Genomic DNA, 26603 nt, shown 5'->3' on the forward strand with positions numbered 1-26603 from the left:
ATCTCTGTATCTGCCCTGTATATATCAGTGTATACAGCTGCTGGGGTGTCTATCTCTGTATCTGCCCTGTATGTATCAGTGTATACAGCTGCTGGGGTGTATATCTCTGTATCTGCCCTGTATGTATCAGTGTATACAGCTGCTGGGGTGTCTATCTCTGTATCTGCCCTGTATGTATCAGTGTATACAGCTGCTGGGGTGTCTATCTCTGTATCTGCCCTGTATGTATCAGTGTATACAGCTGCTGGGGTGTCTATCTCTGTATCTGCCCTGTATATATCAGTGTATACAGCTACTGGGGTGTATATCTCTGTATCTGCCTGTATATATCAGTGTATACAGCTACTGGGGTTTATATCTCTGTATCTGCCTGTATATATCAGTGTATATCTCTGTATCTGCCCTGTATATATCAGTGTATACAGCTACTGGGGTGTATACTGGTTCTGTATCTGCCCTGTATATATCAGTGTATATCTCTGTATCTGCCCTGTATATATCAGTGTATACAGCTACTGTGGTGTATATTTCTGTATCTGCCCTGTATATATCAGTGTATATCTCTGTATCTGCCCTGTATATATCAGTGTATACAGCTACTGGGGTGTATACTGGTTCTGTATCTGCCCTGTATATATCAGTGTATATCTCTGTATCTGCCCTGTATATATCAGTGTATACAGCTACTGGGGTGTATATCTCTGTATCTGCCCTGTATATATCAGTGTATACAGCTACTGGGGTGTATATCTCTGTATCTGCCCTGTATATATCAGTGTATACAGCTACTGGGGTGTATATCTCTGTATATATCAGTGTATACAGCTACTGGGGTGTATATCTCTGTATATATCAGTGTATACAGCTACTGGGGTGTATATCTCTGTATCTGCCCCTTATATATCAGTGTATACAGCTGCTGGGGTGTATATCTCTGTATCTGCCCTGTATGTATCAGTGTATACAGATACTGGGGTGTATATCTGTATCTACCTGTATATATCAGTGTATACAGCTACTGGGGTGTATATCTCTGTATCTGCCTGTATATATCAGTGTATACAGCTACTGGGGTGTATATCTCTGTATATATCAGTGTATACAGCTACTGGGGTGTATATCTCTGTATCTGCCTGTATATATCAGTGTATATCTCTGTATCTACCCTGTATATATCAGTGTATACAGCTACTGGGGTGTATATCTCTGTATCTGCCCTGTATATATCAGTGTATACAGCTACTGGGGTGTATATCTCTGTATATATCAGTGTATACAGCTACTGGGGTGTATATCTCTGTATATATCAGTGTATACAGCTACTGGGGTGTATATCTCTGTATCTGCCCTGTATATATCAGTGTATATCTCTGTATCTGCCCTGTATATATCAGTGTATATCTCTGTATCTGCCCTGTATATATCAGTGTATACAGCTACTGGGGTGTATATCTCTGTATATATCAGTGTATACAGCTACTGGGGTGTATATCTCTGTATCTGCCCTGTATATATCAGTGTATATCTCTGTATCTGCCCTGTATATATCAGTGTATATCTCTGTATCTGCCCTGTATATATCAGTGTATACAGCTACTGGGGTGTATATCTCTGTATATATCAGTGTATACAGCTACTGGGGTGTATATATCTGTATCTGCCCTCTATATATCAGTGTATATCTCTGTATCTGCCCTCTATATATCAGTGTATACAGCTACTGGGGTGTATATCTCTGTATATATCAGTGTATACAGCTACTGGGGTGTATATCTCTGTATATATCAGTGTATACAGCTACTGGGGTGTATATCTCTGTATATATCAGTGTATACAGCTACTGGGGTGTATATCTCTGTATCTGCCCTGTATATATCAGTGTATATCTCTGTATCTGCCCTGTATATATCAGTGTATATCTCTGTATCTGCCCTGTATATATCAGTGTATACAGCTACTGGGGTGTATATCTCTGTATATATCAGTGTATACAGCTACTGGGGTGTATATATCTGTATCTGCCCTGTATATATCAGTGTATATCTCTGTATCTGCCCTGTATATATCAGTGTATACAGCTACTGGGGTGTATATCTCTGTATATATCAGTGTATACAGCTACTGGGGTGTATATTTCTGTATATATCAGTGTATACAGCTACTGGGGTGTATATCTCTGTATCTGCCCTGTATATATCAGTGTATATCTCTGTATCTGCCCTGTATATATCAGTGTATACAACTACTGGGGTGTATATCTCTGTATATATCAGTGTATAAAGTGAATAAAGCTTATGTTGTTGTTGTTATTATCCTTATTACTATCCACCATCATTATAGTGCTTCTCTTCTCCCCCCTTCTCCCGTCTTCTCCTTCTGTCCGTGATGTAGCAGAGGTGAGTCAGTGATGTAGGAGGGGTGAGTCAGTGATGTAGCAGAGGTGAGTCAGTGATGTAGCAGAGGTGAGTCAGTGATGTAGCAGAGGTGAGTCAGTGATGTAGCAGAGGTGAGTCAGTGATGTAGGAGGGGTGAGTCAGTGATGTAGCAGAGGTGAGTCAGTGATGTAGCAGAGGTGAGTTAGTAGTATAGCAGAGGTGAGTCAGTGATGTAGCAGAGGTGAGTCAGTGATGTAGCAGAGGTGAGTCAGTAGTGTAGCAGAGGTGCGTTAGTAGTATAGCAGAGGTGAGTCAGTGATGTAGCAGAGGTGAGTCAGTGATGTGGCAGAGGTGAGTCAGTGATGTGGCAGAGGTGAGTCAGTGATGTAGCAGAGGTGAGTCAGTGATGTGGCAGAGGTGAGTCAGTGATGTAGGTAGCAAAGGTGAGTCGGTGATGTAGCAGAGGTGAGTCAGTGATGTAGCAGAGGTGAGTCAGTGATGTAGCAGAGGTGAGTCAGTGATGTAGCAGAGGTGAGTCAGTAGTGTAGCAGAGGTGCGTTAGTAGTATAGCAGAGGTGAGTCAGTGATGTAGCAGAGGTGAGTCAGTGATGTGGCAGAGGTGAGTCAGTGATGTGGCAGAGGTGAGTCAGTGATGTAGCAGAGGTGAGTCAGTGATGTGGCAGAGGTGAGTCAGTGATGTAGGTAGCAAAGGTGAGTCGGTGATGTAGCAGAGGTGAGTCGGTGATGAAGCAGAGGTGAGTCGGTGATGAAGCAGAGGTGAGTCGGTGATGAAGCAGAGGTGAGTCGGTGATGAAGCAGAGGTGAGTCGGTGATGTAGCAGAAGTGAGTCAGTGATGTAGGTAGCAGAGGTGAGTCAGTGATGTAGCAGGGGTGAGTCGGTGATGTAGCAGAGGTGAGACGGTGATGTAGCAGAGGTGAGTCGGTGATGTAGCAGTGAGCCAAATTAGCTCTTAAAGTGATGGTACCAAAGTCCCTCTTAAAGTGTCGCGGCCACATTCGCTTATAAAGGGACAGGACTAAAGTCACTTTTAAAGGGACAATATTAAATTTGTTTTTAAAGGGCCGGAGCCAAAGTCACTCTTAAAGGGACAGCACTAAAGTTGCTCTTCAAAGGGTGGTACCTAAGTCGCTTTAAAAGGGACAGTACATATAAGCTGGTCTTAAAGGGACAGTACATATAAGCTGGTCTTAAAGGGACAGTACATATAAGCTGGTCTTAAAGGGACAGTACATAAGCTGGTCTTAAAGGGACAGTACATATAAGCTGGTCTTAAAGGGACAGTACATAAGCTGGTCTTAAAGGGACAGTACATATAAGCTGGTCTTAAAGGGACAGTACATATAAGCTGGTCTTAAAGGGACAGTATTTAGGTCACTCTTAAAGTGATGGTACCAAAGTCGCTCTTTACTCTGAGGACCCGGCCCAAAATGACCCAGTGGACCGCCCAAATTTTGATCTTTGTGCTTTCGTTTCTCCCTCCTCCCCCTCTAAGAGCTCCAGCACTGTCAGTTTTCTATCCCCAGGGCGGTGCGGGGGTCGTTGTTGTTACAGGAGTAATGGCGTCTTTCATTCTACACGTATGACGGACGGTGACTCTGCCATATGAAGACTTTCACAGGTCTCTATAATGAGCCAAAGGGGGTTAAATGTGTGGTGACCCCCGGGGATGTTGTGTCGGAGGATCGGCCGGTCACGTGCTAGATGGTAGTGTGTAACGCCACTCCTGTGGTGATTGGCCGAGATACGGCCGGGCCTTAAGATGTTATGTCATGACGCCAATGCCTGGTGGGCACACACATGTGAGGGCACGCCTGCTTTCAGTTTAGAAGGCCGGTTGTTCCCTTTCCCCCTGTGGTCAGTGTCCTGCTGAGCTGCTACGGGGTCCCTAGAGATGATATCACGGATGGCCGGAGCGGTGTAGTGACCCTCCCAGAAAGGGGAAGTGTCCCAAGGCTGTAATGTATACTGTGTCGGTGTGGGGTGAAGAACCACAGGGTCTCTTCATCATAAATAAGCATGGTTTTACTTGAAAAGTCCTTGTGTGCAGCAAGTTATACTGCTGACACCCGCGCTGTGAGATAGAGTTCCTAGGCTCTTAGCAACTTTGCTCTATCCAGATCAGTCCCTAGCTTACTGCTGTCTGTGGATACTGTCCTGCACTGTGACTCTCCTAGTCCACGGCGAGGGTTGAGGTCGTCTCTGACTTGTCCTCTCCGGTAAGGGGTTTAACACTGCATAGTGTTGTGTAGCGTTACTGAGAAGAAACTGTTAGCTGTGTCCTTTCTGACGTCCTACCCACACAGGAACCTAAGACTGACCAGAGTAGGGGACCTGGCAGAGGACCACTATAGAGAGCTTTCTACCTTGCGTCCTTCCTCTACAACGTCCAACACAAGAGACTCATGCACTTCCTTCACCCATGTGACTTCCTTCCTCAGCGTATCTAATGTGCGCTGTGAGTGGGTGAAGTGTGCAATAGAAGAAGTAAAGAGAGAGATGATAGGAGAGAAGAAGAAAAGATTCTCATAGGTTCACAGATCTATGTGACACACAAATAAACAATAAACCTTTACACACTAAATATACCTAATACAGCGACATCTAGTGGCAAAGCTTTATCACTACCTTCATCACCACTTGTGTATAATAAGTACAGGCTTTTACCAAAGGTGTAACCAATAGCAACACCCGTGGTGGGACGCCACATAAAAACACAGCTCCAGCTGTAACACTACAGTATATATATGTGGGGACCTCCTGCGTTGTTATGGAGGAGGTACGGCCGGTCACTTGCCAGATGGTTAGACGTGACGCCACTCCCGTGGTGGTTGGCCGAGAAATAGCCAGGCCCAAAGATGTTGTTGTGACGCCAGTGCCGGTTGGGCACACAGGTATGGTGGCACACCTACTTTTATTTTAGAGGGCCGGCTATACCTTGTTCCCCTGTGGTCAGTGACCTGCCAGACTGTTGCGGGGTCCCTAGTGTTGTAGTCACGGTGGTCCGGAGTGGACCAATGACCCACCTGGACTATTGGCACTGCCACCCACAGAGAGGGGAGGTGACCCAAGGAGTGTCCGTGTACTGTTTGTGCGGGGCGAGGAATCACAGAGTCTCTTTATCATAAATAAGGTCTACTTTACTTGGAGAATGCTGGTGTGCAGCAGGTCATACAGCTTTGCCTTGAAATGATACTTCACACTTAATAAGACACTTGACAAGTTAGGATCCCAATTTGCAGTGAGCTGAGAGGAAGCAGTACAGTCGTGCGGACTGAGTTGCGTGCGGAGAGTATAGAATCAGAAGATTAGAGAGGAGGATGTCGTGAGAGTCCCAATCCATATAGTACTGTGCTCTGCCGGGATTTTGAAGGATGAGGTAGGAGTATACTTGAGAAGAAAGAGAGAATACTGCGTATCTTGCCTGTGTTATGACCTTTGGGTCTTCACACCACCTTTTGCCCGACCAGTGTCGGGGGACCCGTCCTAGTGGGTGACACAAGCCTCAGACCTTGTTACCTGGGATGAGCAGAATACTACGGGTTCCCTGCTGACATTCGTGCTGCGAGATAGAGTTCATAGGCTTCTAGCAACTTTGCTCTATCCGGATCAGTTCCTAGCCTTGCTTTGTGGATACTGTCCTGCACTGTGACTTTCCTATTCCATGACGTGGTTTGAGATGGTCTCTGACTTGTCCTCTCTAAAGAAGGGTTTAACAATGTTAGCTGCATGTTGTCTCTACGGAAGCTAGTGGCAAAAGACCTTTCTGGACTGGTTCGGCTGTCCCTGACAGGGGACCTGGCATTAGCCAGGGTCCAGCTTGACTGCTGCTGGGACTGTCCTGTCTTGCTTCCTTACTGCACAGGAACCTTACTAAGACTGAGGTACACTTCCTCTACCCATGTGACTTCCTATCTACAGCCCCTGTAAAGTGTGCTGTGAATGGGTGAATGTGCATACAGAAGAAGTAAAGAGAGAAGTGATAGGACAGAAGAAGAGAACACGCTCATTGGTCTACAGATCCATGTGATATACCAATAAACAATAACCCTTACAGTTCTACAGCTGTGCATCAACTAAGTATACACACTTAGCAACAATAGCAACATCTTGTGGCGAAACTTTAACACTACTTCACCACTGACACACAAAAAGTATAGGCTTTTGCGAAGAGTGTAACTACGAGAAACACGCGTGGTGAGACACCACATATACATATAGCTCCAGCTGTAACACTACAGGAAGTATACATAGAGCTCCGGCTGTAACACTACAGGATATACACATGTGGTATGCCCCCAGGGTGTTGTGTCGGAGGTGCGGCCGGTCACATGCTAGATGGTGAGGTGTGACACCAGTTCTATGGTGGGTGGCCGAGATACAGCCGGCCCAGTCATGTTGTGTTGTGACGCCAGTGTCGGTTCGGCACACAGGTATGGTGGCACACCTGCTTTTAGTTTAGAAGGCCGGTTGTACCTTGTTCCCCTGTGGACAGTGACCTGCCGGGCTGCTACAGGGTCTCTTGGGTCCTTATCACGGTGGGCTGGAGCGGTGTAGGGACCCTCCCGACCTATCGGAACTGCCACCCACAGAAAGGGGAGATGACCCAAGGTTGTAGTGTACACTGTGTTGGTGGGAGATGAGGAATCGCAGAGTCTCTTTAGTATAAATAATCTTGTAAGTACTTGTGTGCAGCAAGTTATACAGCTTTCACTTGACAGGGTATAATACACTTGATAGTGCCCTTGATAAAGCACTTAATAAGACACTGTTGTGGTGTCCCACTAGGGGTGTTGCAGTTGTATGCACCCTTTGCAAAAGTCGGTACTTATTGTGGTATTATTCTGATGAAAGCAGTACCAAAGTTGTCCACTAGATGTTGCTATAATATGTATTATGTATATGGAAGCCACATAGCTGAAGGATCACAAAGGGTTATTGTTTTTTGTGTCACCTGAATCTGTAGACCAGTAGGAGTTCTGTTCTATTCTTTCCTATCATCTCCTCTCTTTCTTATTCTTTTGCACTCTTCGCCCACTCACAGCGCACTATACACGCTGAGGAGGAAGTAAGTCACATGGGTAGAGGAGGAGCATAGGATTCTTTCGTTCTGGACGTTGTGGAGGAAGGAATCGAGCTAGATAGCTCTCCACAGTGGTCCTATCTGGGCCCTGACCCTCTGCCAGGTCCTCGTACCCCGAGTCAGTCTTAGCCAGTACCCTGCATGGGAAGGATGCAAGACAGCGCAGTGTTACCAACCTACTCAAAGCACTATGCAGTGTTAACTCCTCTTAGGAGAGGACAAGCCAGAGACAACCTCAACCCACGCCGTGGACAAGGAGAAGTCACAGAGCAGGACATTATCCATAACAGAGCCACAGAGCCAGGACCTGATCCGGACAGAGCAAAGTTGCAGTAAACCTAGGAACTCTGTCTCGCAGCGCGGGTGTCAGCATTCCGCTCATCCCAGGTAACAAGGTCTGGGGTCTGTGTCACCCATTAGGAAGGTTCAGCCGAGTCTAGTGGGCATAAGGTGGTGTGAAGACTGAAGTCAAATGTCAATACACGGGCACAGGTGTTCTTCTTCTTCTTCTTTTATTCTATTCTTTTCATAAGTATTACCTCATAAGTATTCTACCTCATCCTCCCCCGGCAGAGCACGGTACTACATGGGTTGAGACTCTCACGGCGTCCTCCTCTCTGCTACTCTGCTTCTTGTATCACTCAGTACCACTCAACCAACACGACTATATCCTACACCCCACTTCTACTACAGATCAGGTTGTTTTATTGTTACGTATTTATTGGGAAGTTTGTCATGTGAGTTTCAGAGACTTTCACTAAAGAAACCGTATACTGTGGAGCCTGTATGACCTGATGCACATTCACAAGTAGTAAAATGACTCCAAAGACTATATTCCAAAGACTCTGTGATTATTCGCCACCACCGACACAGCGCACACCGCAACCTTGGGACATTTCCCCTTTCTGTGGGTGGGGGGTCCTACTATCCAGGAGGGTCACTCTATGGCCATCCGTGACTACATCATCCCAAGGGACCCAGTAGCAGCCTGACAGGCAGGGGCGGTCTTGGCATTTCTGGGGCCCCAAGCAAAGTCATGTCTGGGGCCCCCCCCATGCCCCCCCCCCTCCTCGACATGCGCTGCCCCCCCCCCAGTAGTCCTCTTATAACCCTCCTACCACCATACAGAGATTACATATCACCTCAAAACTGCTCTGAACAAAACAGGAAGATATTACCAATGATGCCATAACATAATACTGCCACACCATGACCCCTATCACTACAGACCCTATAACAGTGCAGTTACATCCAGTGACTTACAGGAGGCGTCTTTTACTTTTTTTCTTTCTCTCTCCATCCAGCCTGGGCCACCTTGAAGTCTTCTCCCGGCTGGTAATCTTCCCTCCAGAATCTGTCAGAGAAATATTTTAGGCTCCAACACATCCAGTAGTTAGGTCCCCTGTACCCCTATATAGTAGTTACGCCCCTCTGTGCCCCCACAGATTAAAGGTGTCCCTGTGCTCCCACTTAATAATTAGGTATGTTCTGTGCCCCAGTATAGTAGTGAGGCATATAGGCACTTCTGTGCAGTCCCAATGTAATTAAGACCGCTGTGTGCTGCCCCCAGTTATATAGACCCCTTGTGCGCTGCCCCCAGTAGTATATACCTCTTGTGTGCTGTCCCCAGTGGTATATAGACCCCCCTGTGTGCTCCCCCAGTTATATATAGACCTGTGTGATCACCCAGTTATACATAGCCCCCCTGTGTGCTCCCCCAGTATACTATATAGACCCCCTGTGTGCTGCTCCCAGTCGTATATACCCCGTGTGCTCCCCCCAGTTGTATATACCCCCCGTGTGCTGCCCCCAGTTTTATATACCCCCTGTGTGCTCCCTCACTTTTATATACCCTCCCTGTGAGCTCCCCCACTTGTATATAGCCCCCCTGTGTGCTCCCCCACTTGTATATAGCCCCCTGTGAGCTCCCCCACTTGTATATAGCCCGCCTGTGTGCTCCCCCCTTATATAGCCCCCTGTGAGCTCCCCCACTTGTATATAGCCCCCTGTGAGCTCCCCCACTTGTATATAGCCCCGTGTGCTCCCGTTTATATAGCCCCCCCTGTGCGCTCCTCCCGTTTTATATAGGCCCCCACTGTGTGCTCTACCTCCTATATAGTATATAACACAAAAAAAACAAAAAAAAACATTTTTACTCACCTGAGACCGGCATCTCCTCTTATCTCCTCTTCTCTTCTCGTCTCTTCTCTTCCCTCTTGTGGCCGCGGGAAGTGTTTCCCCTGCGGTCACAAGAGGCCGCTCTGCCGTTGTCATGGCACCGGCGCTCCAGTGACGCCTCGAGCGCCGGCACCAGAGACACAGAGCAGACCACAAGAGTGACTGACAGGGAGGGAGCCAATGGCTCCTGCCCTGTCAGTGCCGCTGCTGCCTGTAACTATGCGCGCTCGTTACGAGCACACATAGTTGGCCGCAGCGGTCTTGGGCACCAGAGCGGGGCCCCCCTGGATGTCGGGGGCCCCACGCAATTGCGTGGGATGCGTGGTGCCCAAGACCGCTACTGCTGACAGGACACCGACCACAGGGGAGAAGGGTGCAGCCGGGCTCATAAAATAAAAGCAGGCGTGCCATCCCACCTGTGTGCCCACCGGGTACTGGCATCATGTGACAACAACCTAAGGTCCGGCTGTATCTCAGCCATCCACCACTGGAGTGGTGTCACACTACAGCACCTAGCAAGTGACCGGCCGCTCCTCCGATATAACATCACACCGGGGGTACACTACTCTGTGATAGGGATACAGTGAGGAGTACAGTCGTGCTGACTGAGTAGCGTGCTGAGAGATACAAAGAATCAGAGTAGCAGAGAGGAGGATGTTGTGAGAGTCCCAACCCAAGTAGTGCTGTGCTCTGCCGAGATGTTGGAGGATGAGGTAGAAGAATACTTAGAAGAAGAAGAAGAGAATACTTGTGCCCATGTATTGACCTTTGGGTCTTTACACCACCTAATGCCCACCAGTGTCAGGTGACCCGTCCTATGAGGGTGACACAAGGCCCCAGATCTTGTTACCTAGGATGAAAGGAATGCTGAGGGTTCCCTGCTGACACCCGCGCTTCAAAATAGAGTTCCTAGGCTCTTAGCAACTTTGCTCTATCCGGATCAGTTCCTAGCTTACTGCTGTCTGTGGATACTGTCCTGCACTGTGACTCTAATAGTCCTTGGCGTGGGTTGAGATGATCTCTGACTTGTCCTCTCCTGGAAGGGGTTTTAACACTGCATAGTGTTGTGTAGAGTGAACTGAGAAAAAACTGTTAGCTGTGTCCTGTCATGCTTCCTACCCATATGGGGTTCTGACTAAGACTGAACTACTCTTCCTGTCTCCCACATGACTTCCTTCCTCAGCGTATCTAAGGTGCGCTGTGAGTGGGTGAAGAGTGCAATAGAAGAAGTAAAGAGGGAGATGATGGGATAGAAGAAGAGAAGATTCTCATAGGTTCACTGATCCATGTGTCACACATATAAACAATAACCCTTTACATACTTCAGCTGTGCAGCATCTAAATACATATATCTATAACAGCGACATCTAGTGGCAAAACTTTATCACTACCTTCATCACCACTTGTGTATAATAAGTACAGGCTTTTACCAAGGGTGTAACCAATAGCAACACCCGTGGTGGGACGCCACATATACACACAGCTCCAGCTGTAACACTACAGTATATATATGTGGGGACCTCCTGCGTTGTTATGGAGGAGGTACGGCCGGTCACTTGCCAGATGGTTAGACGTGACGCCACTCACATAGTTTCGCCTGTTACACTACAGGATGTATACACATAGCTCCGGCTGTAACACTACAGGATGTATACATATAGCTCTGGCTGTAACACTACAGTATATATACACATAGCTCCGGCTGTAACACTACAGTATATATACATATAGCTTCGGCTGTAACACTACAGTATATATACACATAGCTCCGGCTGTAACACTACAGGATATATACATAGAGCTCCGTCTGTAACACTACAGGATGTATACATATAGCTCCGGCTGTAACACTACAGTATATATATACACATAGCTCCGGCTGTAACACTACAGTATATATACATATAGCTCTGGCTGTAACACTACAGGATATATACATATAGCTCCGGCTGTAACACTACAGTATATATACACATAGCTCCGGCTGTAACACTACAGGATATATACATATAGCTCTGGCTGTAACACTACAGGATGTATACATATAGCTCCGGCTGTAACACTACAGGATATATACATATAGCTCTGGCTGTAACACTACAGTATATATACACATAGCTCCGGCTGTTACTACAGTATATATACATATAGCTCCGTCTGTAACACTACAGTATATATACACATAGCTCCAGCTGTAACACTACAGGATGTATACACATAGCTCCGGCTGTTACTACAGTATATATACATATAGCTCCGTCTGTAACACTACAGTATATATACACATAGCTCCAGCTGTAACACTACAGTATATATACATATAGCTCCGGCTGTAACACTACAGTATATATACACATAGCTCCGGCTGTAACACTACAGAATATATACACATAGCTCCAGCTGTAACACTACAGTATATATACATATAGCTCTGGCTGTAACACTACAGTATATATACACATAGCTCCGGCTGTAACAATACAGTATATACACATAGCTCCGGCTGTAACACTACAGTATATATACATATAGCTCTGGCTGTAACACTACAGTATATATACATATAGCTCCGGCTGTAACACTACAGGATATATACATATAGCTCGGCTGTAACACTACAGTATATATACATATAGCTCTGTCTGTAACGCTACAGTATATACACATAGCTCCGGCTGTAACACTACAGTATATATACATATAGCTCCGTCTGTAACGCTACAGTATATACACATAGCTCCGGCTGTAACACTACAGGATATATACATATAGCTCCGTCTGTAACGCTACAGTATATACACATAGCTCCGGCTGTAACGCTACAGTATATATACATATAGCTCCGGCTGTAACACTACAGGATATATACATATAGCTCCGGCTGTAACACTACAGGATATATACATATAGCTCCAGCTGTAACACTACAGGATATATACATATAGCTCTGGCTGTAACACTACAGGATATATACACATAGCTCCGGCTGTTACTACAGTATATATACATATAGCTCCAACTGTAACACTACAGTATATATACATATAGCTCCGGCTGTAACACTACAGTATATATACATATAGCTCCGGCTGTAACACTACAGTATATATACACATAGCTCCGGCTGTTACTACAGGATATATACATATAGCTCCGGCTGTAACACTACAGTATATATACACATAGCTCCAGCTGTAACACTACAGGATATATACATATAGCTCCGGCTGTAACGCTACAGTATATACACATAGCTCCGGCTGTAACACTACAGTATATATACACATAGCTCCGGCTGTAACACTACAGGATATATACATATAGCTCCGGCTGTAACACTACAGGATATATACATATAGCTCCAGCTGTAACACTACAGGATATATACATATAGCTCTGGCTGTAACACTACAGGATATATACACATAGCTCCGGCTGTTACTACAGTATATATACATATAGCTCCAACTGTAACACTACAGTATATATACATATAGCTCCGGCTGTAACACTACAGGATATATACATATAGCTCTGGCTGTAACACTACAGTATATATACACATAGCTCCGGCTGTAACACTACAGTATATATACATATAGCTCCGGCTGTAACACTACAGTATATATACATATAGCTCCGGCTGTAACACTACAGTATATATACACATAGCTCCGGCTGTAACACTACAGTATATATACATATAGCTCCGGCTGTAACACTACAGTATATATACATATAGCTCCGGCTGTAACACTACAGGATATATACATATAGCTCGGGCTGTAACACTACAGGATATATACATATAGCTCCGGCTGTAACACTACAGGATATATACATATAGCTCCGTCTGTAACGCTACAGTATATACACATAGCTCCGGCTGTAACGCTACAGTATATATACATATAGCTCCGGCTGTAACACTACAGTATATATACACATAGCTCCAGCTGTAACACTACAGTATATATACATATAGCTCCGGCTGTAACACTACAGTATATATACACATAGCTCCGGCTGTAACACTACAGTATATATACACATAGCTCCAGTTGTAACACTACAGTATATACACATAGCTCCGGCTGTAACACTACAGTATATATACACATAGCTCCAGCTGTAACACTACAGTATATATACACATAGCTCCGGCTGTAACACTACAGTATATATACATATAGCTCCGGCTGTAACACTACAGTATATATACACATAGCTCCAGCTGTAACACTACAGTATATATACACATAGCTCCGGCTGTAACACTACAGTATATATACATATAGCTCCGGCTGTAACACTACAGTATATATACATATAGCTACGGCTGTAACACTACAGGATATATACATATAGCTCCGTCTGTAACGCTACAGTATATACACATAGCTCCGGCTGTAACACTACAGTATATATACACATAGGTGAGGGGTCAGGATCACCACTCCCATCATTGTGTCCCTTGTATTTTTGGCTTCTTCTTCTTGATCTGGACTTTGTTCTCTTCTTCTTCTTCATCTTGCAGGTTCACGTATATTTCCTCCTCTTCCTCTTCCTGCACATCTGTGATCTCTGCGCGTTTCTGTTTCCTGTGAGGCTGAAAAAATAATAATTTACCACCTTGTTCTCAGTGTTGGAACCTGTAAAATCTTTCACTCAATACACTAAAGGCCGGATCAGACGCCATGCTGGGCACTGCGAACGCGCGCGCCTATGTGATAGATGTCCGTGCAGACTTAGCTTCAATCACTGATTACACGGAGATGAGCAGCCGAGGGCAGATGATTGTCGACACCGGCACATATCTGACTGATTTGGCATCTAATTGCTCTGTGTAATAGGCCTTGAAGGGGAACTCTGGTGATAATATTTTTCTTACAAATTAACTGGTGTCAGAAAGTTATATAGATTTATTATTTACTGGTATGTAAAAATCTCCAGTCTTCCAGTACTTATCAGCTGCTGTCTGTCCTGCAGGAAGGGGTGTATTCTCTCCAGCCTGACACAGTGCTCTCTGCTGCCACCTCTGTCCATGTCAGGAACTGTCCAGAGAAGCAGCAAATTCCCATAGAAAACCTCTCCTGCTCTGGACAGTTCCTGACATGGACAGAGGTGGCAGCAGAGAGCACTGTGTCAGACTGGAGAGAATACACCACTTCCTGCAGGACATACTGCAGCTGAGAAGTACTGAAAAACTGGAGAGAATACACCACTTCCCGCAAGGCATACAGCAGCTGATAAATTCTGGAAGACTGGAGATGGGAGATAATATGGCAGCAGTGATTGGTTGCTATGGGAGCAGTGAGTTGTTGCTATGGCAGCAGTGATTGGTTGCTATGGGAGCAGCGATTGGTTGCTATGGGAGCAGCGATTGGTTGCTATGGGAGCAGCAATTGGTTGCTATGGAAGCAGTGAGTGGCTGCTATAGGAGCAGTGAGTTGTTGCTATGGGAGCAGTGAGTGGCTGCTATGGGAGCAGTGAGTTGTTGCTATGGGAGCTGATTGGTTGCTATGGGAGCAGCAATTGGTTGCTATGGGAGCAGCGATTGGTTGCTATGGGAGCAGTGAGTTGTTGCTATGGGAGATGATTGGTTGCTATGGGAGCAGTGAGTTGTTGCTATGGGAGCTGTGGTTGGCTGCTATGGGAGCAGTGAGTTGTTGCTATGGGAGCTGTGATTGGCTGCTATGGGAGCAGTGAGTTGTTGCTATGGGAGCTGTGATTGGCTGCTATGGGAGCTGTGAGTTGTTGCTATGGGAGCAGTGAGTGGCTGCTATGGGAGCAGTGAGTTGTTGCTATGGGAGCTGATTGGTTGCTATGGGAGCAGCAATTGGTTGCTATGGGAGCAGCGATTGGTTGCTATGGGAGCAGCAATTGGTTGCTATGGGAGCAGAGATTGGTTGCTATGGGAGCAGTGAGTTGTTGCTATGGGAGCTGTGGTTGGCTGCTATGGGAGCAGTGAGTTGTTGCTATGGGAGCTGTGATTGGCTGCTGTGGGAGCAGTGAGTTGTTGCTATGGGAGCTGTGATTGGCTGCTATGGGAGCTGTGAGTTGTTGCTATGGTAGCTGATTGGTTGCTATGAGTAATAAGAACAGGATTCTCACGATAAGACTGATCCTCCTCCATAATGTTTTCAGGAAGATGTGATGTGAGACCATCCGCACCAATGTTCCTGTATTTTCCGGGGAGGATGTGGACATTGATGAGGACGGTGTCACCATGACATTGTATCTGCAGGAGATCCGGAGAAGACATGGGATCATCTCAGTAGTGCAGCCTCAGGCTTTGGATCAGGAACGTCATGTGACCAGATCTCAGCCAAGAAGATAGGACAGCTTACCGGACGCGGAGCGGTGGAGGGAGGAGGGATGTAGGGGTTCTGATCCTGCTGATGGACATTGACGCTTCTCATCTCTAGCGATTGTTTCTGCTTCATCTCTGTGGGGAAACAAATGTGAATGAATACGACACGTCATCACGTATCTTCAGCTTCATCGTTCACAAGAAGAAGTGTGGAGACCACCTCCTGCAGGGGGCGCTGAGGATGTGGCACAGCAAAAACCGGAAGGCCTTCAGGGTTGACCTCAGGCTCAGAAGAGGCGCTGTACACTTGGTGGTTATGGTACATTACAGTATCAGTCAAAAGTTCTGGACCCATCTTCTCATTCCATGTAGATTTAGATGGAAGACATGAAAATTACGAAGGACATAGATGGAATTAAGAAGGAGACAACCAGAATTGGTTTTATATTTTAGGTTCTTCCTTTTGGATTGGTGATGGCTTTGCACTCTTGGCATTTTCTCAGTCACCTTCTTGAGGTTGTCACCTGGAATGGATGCCAGTAGGGATAAGTGAAGCGGCTTCATTAGGGTTCGTATGAAGTGGAACAAGCGGCTTTTGAATCTCGATTCCATGGAGAAGGTGGTAACAGCCTAAGGACCAGCTGGAACACATGGATACAGCCTATGGCCTATCATATATCCATGTTTTTCCAGAGGTCCTCAGGCTGTAACCAACTTGTCAACAGAGTGGAAAGACATTGGGATTCAAAAGCCAAATGTTCCGCTGTGTTCGAATCGTAACAAAGCCGCTTAGCTCATCTCTAGTTTCCAGTAACAGGTCTACCTGGTTGAGAGTTAAAGGACAATTCCAGGCAGGGCGTTTTTTGTTTTAAAGGCACCAGCGCTGATTCTGCGTACCACCGCACTGGTCCTCCAGCCACTTCCTAGTTAGAGAGGAGACACGGGTCATGACTTGTCAGGGCCGCTCAGCCAGTCAGGGGCCCAGGCGGGACTGTTTACCATCTTATGGAACACATTACCCTAAAGACTCAAGAAGTAGAAGTACTTAGTACCTTTCCTGTAAGTCCTGATTTTTTTCTTTATCATCCAGAAGGATTTCACTATCAGCATCATCAGGAGACCCACCAGCTTTACCACAAATGGAACCACAAATCCAAAGGTTGATATCATCAAGGAGCTGAATAAGAGGAGATAATGTACAGAGCACAGAAGATACTGTGAGGGGTGAGGGACAGAAGATACTGTGAGGGGTGAGGGACATAAGATACTGTGAGGGGTGAGGGACAGAAGATACTGTGAGGGGTGAAGGACAGAAGATACTGTGAGGGATGAGGGGTAAAGAGAATGTGAGGGGTGAGGGGTAAAGAGAATGTGAGGGGTGAGGGACAGAAGATACTGGAGGGGTGAGGGATGAACATACTGTGAGGGGTGAGGGAAAGAAGATACTGTGAGGGGTGAGGGACAGAAGATAATGTTAGGGGTGAAGGATAGAAGATACTGTGAGGGATGAGGGGTAAAGAGAATGTGAGGGGTGAGGGGTAAAGAGAATGTGAGGGGTGAGGGACAGAAGATACTGGAGGGGTGAGGGATGAACATACTGTGAGGGGTGAGGGAAAGAAGATACTGTGAGGGGTGAGGGACAGAAGATAATGTTAGGGGTGAAGGATAGAAGATACTGTGAGGGGTAAAGCATAAAGAGAATGTGAGGGGTGAGGGACAGAACATACTGTGAGGGGTGAGGGACAGAAGATACTGTGAGGGGTGAGGGACAGAAGATACTGTGAGGGATGAGGGGTAAAGAGAATGTGAGGGGTGAGGGGTAAAGAGAATGTGAGGGGTGAGGGACAGAAGATACTGGAGGGGTGAGGGATGAACATACTGTGAGGGGTGAGGGACAGAAGATACTGTGAGGGGTGAGGGACAGAAGATACTGTGAGGGGTAAGGGATAAAGAGAATATGAGGGGTGAGGGACAGAAGATACTTGAGGGGTGAGGGATGAACATACTGTGAGGGGTGAGGGACAGAAGATACTGTGAGGGGTGAGGGACAGAAGATAATGTGAGGGATGAAGATAACGTGAGGGACAGAAGACACTGTGAGGGACAGAAGATACTGTGAGGGACAGAAGATACTGTGAGGGGTGAGGCATAAAGAGAATGTGAGGGGTGAGGGACAGAAGATACTGGAGGGATGAGGGATGAAGATAATATGAAAGGTGAGGGACAGATGATAATGTGAGGGGTAAGGGACAGAAGATAATGTGAGGGGTGAGAGACAGAAGATACTGTGAGGTGTGAGGGACAGAAGATAATGTGAGGGGTAAGGGACAGAAGATAATGTGAGGGGTGATGGATAAATATAATGTGAGGTGTGAGGGACAGAAGATACTATGAGGGATGAGGGACAGAAGATAATGTGAGGGATTAAGATAATGTGAGGGGTGAGGGACAGAAGATACTGTGAGGGGTGAGGGACAGAAGATACTGTGAGGGGTTAGGGACAGAAGATAATGTGAGGGGTGAGGGACAGAAGATAATGTGAGGGGTGAGGGACAGAAGATAATGTGAGGGGTGAGGGACAGAAGATACTGTGAGGGGTGAGGGACAGAAGATACTGTGAGGGGTGAGGGACAGAAGATAATGTGAGAAGTGAGGGAAGAAGATACTGTGAGCGGTGAGGGACAGAAGATAATGTGAGGGATTAATATAATGTGAGGGGTGAGAGACAGAAGATACTGTGAAGGGTGAGGGACAAAAGATACTGTGAGGGGTGAGGGACAGAAGATACTGTGAGGGGTGAGGGACAGAAGATACTGTCAGGGGTGAGGGACAGAAGATACTGTGAGGGGTGAGGGACAGAAGATACTGTGAGGGGTGAGGGACAGAAGATACTATGAGGGGTGAGGGACAGAAGATACTGTGAAGGGTGAGGGACAGAAGATAATGTGAGGAGTGAGGGACAGAAGATAATGTGAGCGGTGAGGGACAGAAGATACTGTGAGGGGTGAGAGACAGAAGATAATGTGAGGGGTGAGGGACAGAAGATAATGTGAGGGGTGAGGGACAGAAGATACTGTGAGTAGTGAGGGACAGAAGATACTGTGAGGGGTTAGGGACAGAAGATACTGTGAGGGGTGAGGGACAGAAGATAATGTGAGGAGTGAGGGACAGAAGATACTGTAAGGAGTGAGGGACAGAAGATAATGTGAGGGATTAAGATAATGTGAGGGGTGAGAGACAGAAGATACTGTGAAGGGTGAGGGACAAAATATACTGTGAGGGGTGAGGGACAGAAGATACTGTGAGGGGTGAGGGACAGAAGATAATGTGAGGGGTGAGGGACAGAAGATAATGTGAGGGTGAGGGACAGAAGATACTGTGAAGGGTGAGGGACAGAAGATACTGTGAAGGGTGAGGGACAGAAGATACTGTGAGGGGTGAGGGACAGAAGATACTGTGAGGGGTGAGGGACAGAAGATAATGTGAGGGGTGAGGGACAGAAGATACTGTGAGGGGTAAGGGACAGAAGATACTGTGAGGGGTGAGGGACAGAAGATACTGTGAGGGGTGAGGGACAGAAGATACTGTGAGGGGTGAGGGACAGAAGATACTGTGAGGGGTGAGGGACAGAAGATACTGTGAGGGGTGAGGGACAGAAGATAATGTGAGGGGTGAGGGACAGAAGATACTGTGAGGGGTAAGGGACAGAAGATACTGTGAGGGGTGAGGGACAGAAGATACTGTGAGGGGTGAGGGACAGAAGATACTGTGAGGGGTGAGGGACAGAAGATACTGTGAGGGGTGAGGGACAGAAGATACTGTGAGGGGTGAGGGACAGAAGATACTGTGAGGGGTGAGGGACAGAAGATAATGTGAGGGGTGAGGGACAGAAGATACTGTGAGGGGTTAGGGACAGAAGATAATGTGAGGAGTGAGGGACAGAAGATACTGTAAGGAGTGAGGGACAGAAGATAATGTGAGCGGTGAGGGACAGAAGATAATGTGAGGGATTAAGATAATGTGAGGGGTGAGAGACAGAAGATACTGTGAAGGGTGAGGGACAAAATATACTGTGAGGGGTGAGGGACAGATGATAATGTGAGGGGTAAGGGACAGAAGATAATGTGAGGGGTGAGGGACAGAAGATACTGTGAGGGGTGAGGGACAGAAGATACTGTGAGGGGTGAGGGACAGAAGATACTGTGAGGGGTGAAGGACAGAAGATAATGTGAGGGGTGAGGGACAGAAGATACTATGAGGGGTAAGGGACAGAAGATAATGTGAGGGGTGAGGGACAGAAGATACTGTGAGGGGTGAGGGACAGAAGATACTGTGAGGGGTGAGGGACAGAAGATACTGTGAGGAGTGAGGGACAGAAGATACTGTGAGGGGTGAGGGACAGAAGATACTGTGAGGGGTGAGGGACAGAAGATACTGTGAGGGGTGAGGGACAGAAGATACTGTGAGGGGTGAGGGACAGAAGATACTGTGAGGGGTGAGGGACAGAAGATACTGTGAGGAGTGAGGGACAGAAGATACTGTGAGGGGTGAGGGACAGAAGATACTGTGAGGGGTGAGGGACAGAAGATAATGTGAGGAGTGAGGGACAGAAGATAATGTGAGGGGTGAGGGACAGAAGATACTGTGAGGGGTGAGGGACAGAAGATACTGTGAGGGGTGAGGAACAGAAGATACTGTGAGGGGTGAGGGACAGAAGATACTTGAGGGGTGAGGGACAGAAGATACTGTGAGGAGTGAGGGACAGAAGATACTGTGAGGGGTGAGGGACAGAAAATACTATGAGGGGTGAGGGACAGAAGATAATGTGAGGGGTGAGGGACAGAAGATACTGTGAGGGGTGAGGGACAGAAGATAATGTGAGGGGTGAGGGACAGAAGATAATGTGAGGAGTGAGGGACAGAAGATAATGTGAGGAGTGAGGGACAGAAGATAATGTGAGGGGTGAGGGACAGAAGATACTGTGAGGGGTGAGGGACAGAAGATACTATGAGGGGTGAGGGGTGAGGGACAGAAGATAATGTGAGGGGTGAGGGACAGAAGATACTGTGAGGGGTGAGGGACAGAGAATGATGTAAGGGACAGATGATAATGTTGGGGAGAAGGGGCTGGGGCAGAAGATAGGAGAGTAGACCTTGCTTCTCACCTCAACCAATTGGGCATCTTATTTCCTGTAGAGAAGCAAAAAAACAGGTTTATGAACTGATCTCATTATTACAGGTCAGAGCATTAATGTCATGTGACTGCTAAAAACAGCATCAGGACCATGAGGTCTCTCAAGCCTCACGACACTGAGGAGCCACAGACGCAGGGATTGGCCCTGGAGAGGCGGCAGGCAGCAGCACGCAACGTGTCGCAGACAGTCAGCAGCCTCCAGCCACTACAGGGAGGAGCACAGAGATATGATTGGTTAGTCCTCAACTTCTCCACTGGAGACAGCCAGGAGGGGATTGGGTGACACCAGCAGTCCACGTTGTGAGGTCTCTATGTCCTAAGCCTGAGCACATTCATCGTGATCCTGTGTTATTGTGGCAAATATCCCAGAAAGAGCTAAGCGTGATGCGTTAAACGGATTGGGGGTTATGGAATGAGGCAAGAATCTCCGGATGTTCTTGGGCCGTTTATTCATCAGAACTGGACCTACCATTACAGGAGCCATGGCCGTCGTCTGGGGTCAGTATGAACTCTCCGGCCTCCTCCCTGCATTGCAGCCTCAGCTTCTTCTCCTCGTATCTCTGTCGACAGGACACGACTACCGAGCCGTTCACTGTAATCTCTGTAAAGTTCTCCGGAAAATCCACAATATCCGTCCACGGAGGAGCTTTACGGCAAACACCTGGAAACAGAGAGATCTGAGTCAATCAGGAGAGAGAACATACGTTCCCTATCATAGGAATGTTCTAGAGGGAGCACAGATTTTTTATGGTCTATGGTGGGATAAACCATGGATGTATAAACCTGTACGTGATGACTCCCCCTGGTGGTGGCTTCAGGCAGACAGAATTTGCTGTTTAAATTTAGCTATATGGTTACCGTGGTTATTTCCTCTATGGTCGGGATCGGGAGGTGACAGCTTCTAACTATGACTAAACATCTAAACATCTTCCAATATAAAAAAGGTGTAAAATACAGAATATACACAATAATCGTCATCACTCTGCCCGAACAGCACAAACCCTCCGGACCCCTCTCTATAGGGCAGGGTGATGCTCTTCTTGTACTTCTCCCCACAGGACACTTTTACCACATGGTCATCCTCAGTCACTGTGACGGGGGGAATATCCACCCGTCCATGGGGCAGTCACATGACTAATGCCTGTCAGTGTCCCACAATCCAATTGTTTATTAAGTCTCTACAGCAGGGATGGGGAACCTTTGGCCTTGGGCTGTCCAGGCATGATGGGAATTGTAGTTTTGCAGCAGCTGGAGGGCCGAAGGTTCCCCGTCCCTGCTCTACAGGGTAATGTGTGTAATGAAGGGTAATATCCTGCATTTACTGTGTTTTCTCCTAAGGTTTCTATTCACTTGCAGCAAACATATGCTAATAGCTGCCAAAGGGTTAACTGTGTACAGGATGTTTTGCAGGTACTTGTCTGCCACCTGCTTGTGGAGCTGCTCTGTCTGAGGTTGTTACTTAGTTCTGGCCAATCAGAGCCATTACTTCAGTCTCGCCCTTCCTGTCAGCCTATCACTGACTGAGTTACCCCCACCAATGGGAGAGTCTCCCTGAAGGATAGAGGGTCGTTAGTCTTCTCCCTGGGTCTGGCTGCTGGCCTGAGCCCAACACTAACCTCCTGCTGTTCCTGAGGTTCTGTCACATGAGGTGGGACTATGCCTGAGGGAACCGGCCTGTCCACGCTGAGAAGGTCATGGTCTTCAAGTCTAAAGACAAGTCCTGCCTTCTGTAGTGAGTCACGTCTAGTCAGGGGTTGGAGAAAGTGCATTTCTTTTCAAAGTTCCCCCTGCTCTCACCAGGTCCCTTTCTGGCTAACGTCATCGGTCGGCTCCTCACTGTGTTGTGCTGATGCCGGTACTCTCGGATGTGCCGCTCCATGTTCACCTTACAGCAAGGTCAGATCTTTTACTGTGAGTACTGATTGTTTTTCTCTCTACGTCTATCAAGTAACCGCAACCTAACAGGACCCTCTCCAGCAGAGCACGGTAGTGTATGGACAGAGCCCCTCTAGGAGTCCACCCTGCCACCACTGTTTAACTCACTAAAGTGACCTCAAATCAGAGACTATTCTAGAAGTTGTCCAAAAGTCTCCTAAAACTCACTACCCTTGCACAAAGCAGTGATTTTTACTTTCTTAAAGGGAAACTAGCGACAGCTGCTCCTACCCTAACTTGCCTTGTGACCAAGGAGTTAGACTGTATTTGTGGTAGATTTATATATAACTTTATGGGAAAAGATTCAGTATAACTTATGTAATTTATTGAGTGAAATCTCTGATGTTTTAATGCTGAGGTGTCCAGTCCATTGATGACTCCGCCCACTGGACTCCTTAAGACAGAATGAGCAGGGATTTCTATCGATGTTATAAGTTTTACTGAATCATACCTGCAAAGTTATATATGAGTGTACTCAGCTCCCCTGCTGTATAACATGACGGTGATAGATTAGAGAGCATCGTCTTGGTGACAGATTCCCTTTAACGTTCTGCCGTTATCGCTCAACTCCTTAGGATTGTCTCCTGCACCAACACCTGGTAGAAAGGGATAACAGGAACATTTACAAAGTGCAAGTCAGGACTTTGGGTCAAGTTGGCTACCACTCAGGCCTGGGACTGGCACTGCACATAACACCCTCAGCCCCTCGGTCACCTCACCTGGAGCAGAGGAGTAACATGGACTCATGGGGGGAGCAGAAGATACGACGATTACGTTGATGTTTTGAAGAAATGGGAAATGTTTTTTCTTATTGACAGATGAGGAGCTCATGACTCAACTTCTCTCTATATATTCACCAGGCCACTACCTACCTGCAGAGGAAAAAATAACTTACAGAACATTATACTGATGAATAGAGATGAGCGAATAGAGAAAGATTCAAAAGCTCAAAATTCTAACGGACCGTGATGTTCGGCTATTTCATCGAAAAATTAATCCCATTAACGTTTTTGGGAGAAAAATACTTGTTTCTTGGAAACCTAAATTCAACCACTTGGAGGTCACCAAGTCCACAATGACACCCCTTTAAATAACATTGCCTATGACAACTAAAGATGGCATAGGCAAGGGGGAAATCAAACCACCCCCACCACTAACTGTTAGTGTGTGTGATGTTGACACGTCCTCTTTAAATTTTGAAAGTCATCTGGCACTTCCAGACACCCTTCATTACACATAGAGGGGTGTGGGTCTCATACAAACTTCTTAAAAATGGAGTTTAGGCTCTTGAGTTGAGCCCTTCAAAATGGATTTTGAGGCCCTTGAGGTGAGCCCTCCAAAGATGAAGCTTGAGGCCCTTGAGGTGAGCCCTCCAAAAGGGATTTTGAGGCCCTTGAGGTGAGCCCTCCAAAATTTACTTTTGAGGCCCTTGAGGTGAGTTCTCAAAAAAATGATATGGATGGCCCTTGAGGTAAGCCCCTGAAAAAATTATCCGCATGGCCCTTGAGATGAGCCCTCTAAAAAATTATCTGGAGGCCCATGATCTGAGCATTTGAAAAAATTACCTGGAGGCCCTGAGGTGAGCCCTCAAAAAAATTTGGGCATGCCTTTTGTCGTCCGTCTTTAAATATATTTTATAGGGTGGTTGAGGAGGAGGAAATGAGCTTCAGCAGATATGGCACTTCATGTTTTGCTGCTTTCCGCCGGTGGAGAAACAAACTCTGGGTCAATCCAGTGGCTGTTTATTTTAAAAAATTTGTCAGCCTGTCAGCACTGTCAGTTGACAGATGGCTGCGCTTTTCGGTTAGAATGTCCCCGGCTGCGCTGAATACCCTCTCTGAGAAAACACTGGCGGCAGGGCAGGCCAGCACCTTGAAGGTGTAGAGGGACAGTTCCAGCTAAGTGTCCAGCTTGGACACCCAATAAGTGTAGGGAGCAGAGGGATCGGGGAGGACAGGGTTACAGTTCGCCAGGTACTCCCGCAACATCTGCCAATACTTTTCGCTCATCCTCACAGTAGGTCCCACAGTGGTGGAAGTTTCCCGATTGTGTCTCATAAAAAAATGTCCCACACCTTGGAGAGTGTTCCCCTGATTGCTGCGGACCTGCTGGGAGGCCTCAGACTCTGGGAGGAAGTCTCCTTTCTGCTGCCAGCGATGTTAAGTGAGAAGATTTCCATCACATGTAACAGCAAATAAGTAAAAAGTAATAAGTAAGTAGCGCCAAAACTTTCCCCGCTACAGTGTAACAGCAAATAGGTCTGGAGAACCTATTCTGGAGAATTCTCAGCTGCCTCCTGTCTATCTAAGTAGATGATGTGCAGTTAGGCAGCCTATTCACTGTGTGGACGGAGCTATATGCTGTGCTGTGTCCTCACTGTCCATACTGCATGATCTCTCCCTCACTACCTTCAAGATGGCATCTGACCACGAGCAGGAAACGCCAAATTATTACAGCTGGAGGTCATATGAGTAAGAGAGCCAATGACTGTAGATGCTGTTCAAATTTTTACTGCGTATTTGGTCGGATGCTCGATCGAAAATGAGTATTTCGAATAGTGTAGTATTCGATTGAATACCTACTTGACTGAGTACTACTCGCTCATCTCATACTCTTCTGATATTTTTTTTGTGAACAGAAATGGATCAGGGCTGGTGCTCAGCCAATTTGACAAAAGTTCTGGTTCGGCGAAGTTCGTCTAAACCCAAACACTCGCCATTTAACTCCTGAAGGTTGAAGACATTGGATGCCTGCTTGCAGGAAGTCCTGGAATACATGGATACAGCCATAGGCCAAAGGCTGTATCCTCGGTTTCCTGGCAGCCTTAGGACTGCATCCAACTTCTCCAGACGACAGGAGTCAAATGCTGAGTGTTTGGGTTTAGACGAACATTGCCTAACCAGAACTTTTGTCATTCAACATTAATTAAGACTGAACTCACCTACACATGAACCTTGACCATCTTCTAGGGACAATATGAACTCTCCGGCCTCCTCCGTGCACTGCAGCTTCAGCTTCTTCTCCTGATATTGCTGCCGACAGGACACGACCACCGAGCCATTCACTGTAATACCGGTAAAGTTCTCTGGGAAATCCACAATGTCCGCCCATGGAGAAGCTTTATGGCAAAAACCTGGAATGATCCAACCGGAAGAGAAATATGGGGTCACTGAGCACGGCAGGGATGGAGCCTCCTGTGGAGAATGTACTGGTTGGGAGACCGAATTTGCACCTTTATTTCATTTACAATGTCTAATCCAATACTAAATCAAATGTCTGGAACATTCTAGATGTCTGCAGCCTTCAGAGTACACAATAGCTGTCCTGGTCGTCAGACGTAGATCTTTCTCCATGGTGGACCTCATGGTGGACCTCAGGAGGAGACAGTTTCTATCTTTATGACTAAACATCTTCATTTATAATTAGACATAAAACACAACAAAGTAACAATAATAAAAGGTTTCACTTCTCCCCTACCGACACAGTAATCGTCATCCTGCGGCCCGG

At 46.7% G+C, this 26603-nt stretch overlaps 1 protein-coding gene across 1 annotated transcript; it reads right to left on the minus strand.

Annotated features, from left to right (window-relative positions):
* Window positions 1-14061: 14061 nt before the first annotated feature.
* Window positions 14062-23040, minus strand: LOC138786693 (uncharacterized). Its single transcript, XM_069963674.1, has 6 exons — window positions 22959-23040; window positions 21631-21822; window positions 21133-21157; window positions 17021-17145; window positions 16006-16103; window positions 14062-14264 (listed from the first exon to the last, which is right to left on the minus strand). The coding sequence occupies exons 1-6, from the start codon at window positions 23038-23040 to the stop codon at window positions 14118-14120; spliced, it is 669 nt and encodes a 222-aa protein (XP_069819775.1). The 3' UTR covers window positions 14062-14117.
* Window positions 23041-26603: the final 3563 nt, after the last annotated feature.

The sequence above is a fragment of the Dendropsophus ebraccatus genome, chromosome 3, assembly GCF_027789765.1.
Source record: "Dendropsophus ebraccatus isolate aDenEbr1 chromosome 3, aDenEbr1.pat, whole genome shotgun sequence".
In the NCBI taxonomy this organism is placed as follows: Eukaryota; Metazoa; Chordata; class Amphibia; order Anura; family Hylidae; genus Dendropsophus; species Dendropsophus ebraccatus.